Source organism: Eriocheir sinensis, unplaced genomic scaffold (genome assembly GCF_024679095.1).
Source record: "Eriocheir sinensis breed Jianghai 21 unplaced genomic scaffold, ASM2467909v1 Scaffold571, whole genome shotgun sequence".
NCBI classification, from domain to species: Eukaryota; Metazoa; Arthropoda; class Malacostraca; order Decapoda; family Varunidae; genus Eriocheir; species Eriocheir sinensis.
The window spans coordinates 18,723-25,026 of record NW_026111911.1 but is presented as its reverse complement, the minus strand read 5'-3'; the positions used below and the strand labels follow the sequence as shown (position 1 = coordinate 25,026).

The window sequence follows — 6,304 nt, the reverse complement described above, 5'->3', positions numbered from 1 at the left end:
CTAACAGACAAAAAATACAAGAAAGTAAAATAAAGAAATATTCCTTTCTGCAGATAAAGACATTTTTTCGAATTGGGCAGAGGAGGAGGAGGAGGAAGAAGTGGAAGAGAAGGACGAGGAGGAGGAAGAAGAGGAGAAGGACGAGGAGGAAGAGAAGAAGAGGAGGAGAAGGAGGAGGAAGAGAAGAAGAATTAAACTGATGAATAAACGCAACCATTTCCTCTATGGCTAGAAGAGGAGAAGGAGGAGGAGGAAGAGAGGGAGGAGGAGGAGGAGGAAGAGGGGAAGGAAGAGGAGGAGGAGGAGGAGGAGATTTCTCAACATAGAAACATCAATTAAAATTCGTTGTTAGTTTTGTTTCACTTCCTTTCCATCCTCTCTCACTACTCTTCCTTCTTCTTCTTCTTCTTCTTCTTCTTCTTCTTTTTCTTCTTCTTCTTCTCTTTCCTTCTTCTTCTTCTTCTTCTTCTTCTTCTTCCCCTTCCTTCTTCTTCTTCTTCTTCTTCTTCATCTTCCTTCTTCTTCTTCTTCTTCTTCTTCTTCTTCTTCTTCTTCTTCTTCTTCTTCTTCTTCTTCTTCTTCTTTCTCTTCCTTCTTCTTCTTCTTCTTCTTCTTCTTCTTCTTCTTCCTCTTCCTTCTTCCTCTTCCTTCTTCTTCTTCTTCTTTTCCATTCGCCTTTTATCAAGTTCTGCGACCTTCTTCATTTCATAGCTGCCAGATGCCTCCTCCTCCTCCTCTCAGGCTTCACTCATTACCGTACTAATCAAAGATATTTATTCCCTATGAACTAATGACACGAGAGAGAGAGAGAGAGAGAGAGAGAGAGAGAGAGAGAGAGAGAGAGAGAGAGAGAGAGAGAGAGAGAGAGAGATAATAGTAATAAACGAAGATACACACACACACACACACACACACACACACACACACACACACTGGGTGCGTCATTGTTAGGCCCGAGAGGAGGGGGGGAGGGGGGAGGGGGGGGGCCACAAGGCTTTATAAGCCGACGCATACTGGCAGTAACCGGGCAGTTCACCCGTGAAGTTCTGCAAGGCATCTTGACCTGCTGCCTGTCAGACGAGTCTTGGGAAAATACTTCACTTGCCAGAAGATCAGAAGTAATGACACTTCTGCTGTTGCTGAGCGTCGCGGTCATGGCCGTGGTCGTGGCCGCGGTAGAGCCAGCCAGCACTCCCGCCCCTGCTGCAGAAGGCGACACGAGCAACGTTCTCCTCGGTAGGTCCGTAGTGTCCAGTCTTCTCGTCGCCACGGGCTTCAGCGAGGCGTGTGTGGCCGAAGCCCTGGACAGCTGCGCACCCGCCTCCGTGCAGCGCCCAACGCCGCCGAACCCGCTGGTGCAGGTAATGGTTTATTCCGCAAAGAAATACAGCTTCCTTCGTGTAATATAACTATACACCACCAAGTAGTGAGACCTGACGACGAAGTAACGTAACTTAATCCAATCAAATAATGTAAAGTAGACCCATCAAATATGATGCCCAAACCCCAGTAAGCTACGCAGCCAAATCACACATTAAACAATGGCATTAGCGACTGTTACTTTCTTATTCCGTTGGTGACCTACTCGCAGTAATAGACCAACCCTTTGCCTGACCATGCAGGAGGCGAGAGAGCTGCTGCAGGAGGTGCGTCAAGTCGTGCGTCACTACGACAACCGACCGCGTCACTGCAAGGACCTGCTGGACGGCGGGGATAGCGGCAAGGGCCTTCGCCACGTGTACCCCTTCCCTGGGCAGCCCCAGCGCCGCGCGGCAGTGTACTGCGACCAAACGACTGACGGAGGGGGCTGGACGGTGTTCCAGAGACGCACAAATCTCACCGTCCGGGAAGATTTTAACCGGACCTGGCGAGAATGCGACTTGGGTTTCGGCCATCTCGAGGGCGAGTTCTGGCTGGGCCTGGACCTGCTGCACGGACTGACATCGACGGCCCTTCAGGAACTGCGCATCGACATGGCGGATTGGGACGACGTAAAACGGTACGCAAAGTACGGCTTCTTCTACGTCGGCCCTCCAAGCACCAAGTACCGCCTCACTGTTGACAGGTGAGCCAAGATGTTATGGGAGAGCTTTTACAAAGTCGTTGTAGTAGTAGTAGTAGTAGTAGTAGTAGTATTGGTAGTAGTAGTAGTAGTAGTAGTAGTAGTAGTAGTAGTAGTAGTAGTAGTAGTAGTAGTAGTAGTAGTAGTAGTAGTAGTACTAGTGGTAGTAGTAGTAGAAGTAGTAGTAGTAGTAGTAGGCCTAGTAGAAATTTTTTTGTTTTTTTTACAACAAAGGAGGCAGCTCAAGGGCACAAAAAAAAAACAGTAAAAAAAGCCCGCTAATCGCTGCTCCCATAAAATATTCAGAAGAGGCGGCCAAAAGCAAGGTCAAACTTGGGAGGAGAGGTGTCCTGATACCCTCCTCTTGAAAGAGTTCAAGTCGTAGGCAGGAGGAAATACAGATGAAGGAAGATTGTTCCTGAGTTTACCAGCGTGAGGGATGAAAGCGTGAAGATGCTGGTTAACTCTTGCATAAGGGGTTTGGACAGTATAGGGATGAGCATGAGTAGAAAGTCGTGTGCAGCGGGGCCGCGGGAGGGAAGGAGGCATGCAGTTAGCAAGTTCAGAAGAGCAGTCATCGTGGAAATATCGATAGAAGATAGAAAGAGAGGCAACATGGCTGCGGAATTTAAGAGGTAGCAGACTATCAGTAGGAGAAGGAGAGCTGCTGAGACGAAGAGCCTTAGCCTCCACTCTGTCCAGAAGAGCTGTGTGGGTGGAGCCCCCCCACACGTGAGATGCATAGTAGTAGTAGTAGAAGTAGTAGTAGTAGTAGTGGTAGTAGTAGTAGTAGTAGTAGTAGTAGTAGTAGTAGTAGTAATAGTAGTAGTAGTCACTCCCGACACCACTCGCCTGTATCTTCTAACTCAATAATTAGTAAGCAGACCGCTGAAACACCGCCGCCATGAAGGTACCAACAGGGATCTGCTGAAAGTGTCGTGTTTGGGACACTTGGTATGTAAATATCCAGCAGAAACAGCGATTTGTTTTTGCGAAAATCACTGCTTTGTGTGAAAAAATATGTTTTGTGTCCTTTAAATATTTGTCCGACCTCTGGTCCTAAGTCAGGCCAACCCACAGAATGCTTCAGCCAACAGCCAGAGTTCACAGACACGCAGCGCGCATCTCTCCCGTGTCTGTGTAGCCATTCAATTCGAGATCTCAAAAATCTACTTCTTCATGAATGCCTAAAATATTTTGTTATTTTCAGCACTCAGCAACTACGCCAACACACACACACACACACACACACACACACACACACACACACACACACACACACACACACACACACACACACACACACACACACACACACACACACACACACACACACACACACACTCACACACACACACACACACACACACACACACACACATATATATATATATATATATATATATATATATATATATATATATATATATATATATATATATATATATATATATATATATATATATATATATATATATATATATATCTATATATATATATATATATATATATATATATATATATATATATATGAATTCCAGGTACAGCGGTGACGCAGGGGACTCTTTAGCCTATAGTTCTGGCAGCAGCTTTTCCACTCATGATGCTGATAACGACTCATGGTCAGGGAACTGTGCCGTGCTGTAAGTAAGGCTCAATGGCTTGGCTTCATAAGTTTCAGCAGGTCACATTATTTAGTTACTTATGCGTGGCTGAAATAAAACCAAGGCTCAGTATTGCTGGATCTTCCCATATGTACACACAGGAACTTGTGATAAAATCATCCTTTCCAAGAAGATGAATGTCACGATCTGATGTAATTAACAACAACAACAACAAAAACATGATCTTTGCAATGCCTTTCAAATGAAAAAAGGTCTCTGCGAATGCTAAAACCAAGTTCCATAACTGGTAGATCTTAAGGCTATGCTGACCTTTCTGACACCTTAGTCAACCTTCGTAGAATGATGAGAACATTGAATGACTGATCATTTCAGCTATGGTGGTCCGTGGTGGTACCGTCGTTGTAGTGACGCCACGCTGAACAGCTTGCCGCACGAGGGGCAACACGAGGGACACACCGGCATCCAGTGGCATGCATGGCGAGGGAGCAGCTACTCCTTGCGGCAGACCGCCATGATGACCCGACCAGCCTTCTGAACAGTCATCATGACTCTGGGTTCAACGGTTGCCTGGGACACCTGTTTTGTTGGACAGTCTTCCAGCGCGGTAGTTTACGATCTTACACACACCAGCAACATCCTCTTTTTCAGCACGCGACTCCAGCGAGTCATGCGCCTTCAGCGGGGCTGCCTGGCGCCTTCGATATTTACAGCCTCAGGCAGGGCCGGCCCGGGGCTGCTGGCGCCCGGGCAAGCTGAGCTTCGCCGCCCTTACAAGTATAAAACTGTAAATGTAAAATGAAGAGTTCATTACGATGTACAAGCTGAATAAAACTCATGAAAATGAACAGCATCAAGGTTTCCAATCCTTTCATTACTATAACGAGGAGAGAGAGACCGTTATTAGTGTGTCTGGATTACTGGCAATGCTCACACAGGTGATGGAAGGGAGCAGGAGGGAGAGGTGATGGAAGGGGCCAGGAGGGAGAGGTGATGGAAGGGGGCAGGAGGGAGAGGTGATGGAAGGGGCAGGAGGGAGAGGTGATGGAAGGGGGCAGGAGGGAGAGGTGATGGAAGGGGCCAGGAGGGAAAGGTGATGGAAGGGGCAGGAGGGAGGTGATGGAAGGGGCAGGAGGGAGAGGTGATGGAAGGGCAGGAGGAGAGGTGATGGAAGGGGCAGGAGGGAGAGGCGATGGAATGGGGCAGGAGGGGGAGGTGATGGAAGGGGCAGTAGGGAGAGGTGATGGAAGGGGGCAGGAGGGAGAGGTGATGGAAGGGGCAGGAGGGAGAGGTGATGGAAGGGGCAGGCGGGAGAGGTGATGGAAGGGGCCAGTCGGGAGAGGTGATGGAAGGGGGCAGGAGGAGAGGTGATGGAAGGGGCAGGAGGGAGAGGTGATGAAGGGGCAGGAGGGAGAGGTGATGGAAGGGGCAGGAGGGAGAGGTGATGGAAGGGGCAGGAGGGAGAGGTGATGGAAGGGGCAGGAGGGAGAGGTGATGGAAGGGGCAGGAGGGAGAGGTGATGGAAGGGGGCAGGAGGGAGAGGTGATGGAAGGGGCAGGAGGGAGAGGTGATGGAAGGGGGCAGGAGGGAGAGGTGATGGAAGGGGGCAGGAGGGAGAGGTGATGGAAGGGGGCAGGAGGGAGAGGTGATGGAAGGGGCAGGGAGAGGTGAAGCAGGAGGGAGAGGTGATGGAAGGGGCAGGAGGGAGAGGTGATGGAAGGGGCAGGAGGAGAGGTGATGGAAGGGGCAGGAGGGAGAGGTGATGGAAGGGGCAGGAGGGAGAGGTGATGGAAGGGGCAGGAGGGAGAGGTGATGAAGGGGCAGGAGGAGAGGTGATGGAAGGGGCCAGGAGGGAAAGGTGATGGAATGGGGCAGAAGGGAGAGGTGATGGAAGGGGCAGGAGGGAGAGGTGATGAAGTGGGCAGGAGGGAGAGGTGATGGAAGGGGCAGGATGGAGAGGTTATGGAAGGGGGCTGGAGGGAGTGGTTATGGAAGGGGGCAGGAGGGAGAGGTGATGGAATGGGCCAGGAGGGAGAGGTGATGGAAGGCGTAGTAGGGAGAGATGATGGAAGGGGTCAGGAGGTAGAGGTGATGGAAGGGGGCAGGAAGGATATGTGATGGAAGGGGGCAGGAGGGAGAGGTGATGAAGGGGCAGGAGGGAGAGCTGAGGGAAGGGGCAGGAGGGAGAGGTGATGGAAGGGGCAGGAGGGAGAGGTGATGGAAGTGGGCAGGAGGGAGAGGTGATGGAAGGGGGCAGGAGGGAGAGGTGATGGAAGTGGCAGGAGGGAGATGTGCTGGAAGGGGCAGGAGGAGGTGATGGAAGGGGCAGGAGGGAGAGGATGGATGGGGCAGGAGGGAGAGGTGATGGAAGGGGGCAGGAGGGAGAGGGGATGGAAGGCTGCAGGAGGGAGAGGTGATGGAAGGGGACAGGAGGGAGAGGTGATGGAAGGGGACAGGAGGAGAGGTGATGGAAGGGCCAGGAGGGAGAGGTGATGGAAGGCGGCAGGAGGGAGAGGTGATGGAAGGGGCCAGGAGGGCGAGAGGTGATGAAGGGGCAGGAGGGAGAGGTGATGGAAGGGGGCAGGAGGGAGAGGTGATGGAAGGGGACAGGAGGGAGAGG

General features: G+C 50.9%; 1 protein-coding gene across 3 annotated transcripts; it reads left to right on the top strand.

The window, feature by feature from the left end:
• Positions 1 to 1,008: 1,008 nt before the first annotated feature.
• On the top strand, positions 1,009 to 4,532 carry LOC126993149 (ryncolin-2-like). 3 transcript variants are annotated; one of them, XM_050852011.1, is made up of 4 exons: positions 1,009 to 1,361; positions 1,623 to 1,999; positions 3,604 to 3,705; positions 4,060 to 4,532. In XM_050852011.1, exons 1-4 carry the CDS (start codon positions 1,122 to 1,124, stop codon positions 4,220 to 4,222), a joined length of 882 nt encoding a protein of 293 aa, XP_050707968.1. In that variant the 5' UTR covers positions 1,009 to 1,121; the 3' UTR covers positions 4,223 to 4,532. The 3 variants fall into 3 exon arrangements, with proteins under 3 accessions (XP_050707968.1, XP_050707967.1, XP_050707969.1); XM_050852010.1 differs by having other exon boundaries at positions 1,010 to 1,361; positions 1,623 to 2,065; XM_050852012.1 differs by lacking the exon at positions 3,604 to 3,705 and having other exon boundaries at positions 1,010 to 1,361; positions 1,623 to 2,065.
• The last annotated feature ends 1,772 nt before the right edge of the window (positions 4,533 to 6,304 follow it).

What these genes read in the sequence shown, in the direction of transcription:
- LOC126993149 (XM_050852010.1), top strand. Translation starts at nt 1,122, where the DNA reads ATGACACTTCTGCTGTTGCTGAGCGTCGCGGTCATGGCCGTGGTCGTG. An exon ending in TACCGCCTCACTGTTGACAG is followed by an intron (nt 2,066 to 3,603) that starts GTGAGCCAAGAT and finishes TATGAATTCCAG; the next exon opens with GTACAGCGGTGACGCAGGGG. An exon ending in TCAGGGAACTGTGCCGTGCT is followed by an intron (nt 3,706 to 4,059) that starts GTAAGTAAGGCT and finishes TGATCATTTCAG; the next exon opens with CTATGGTGGTCCGTGGTGGT.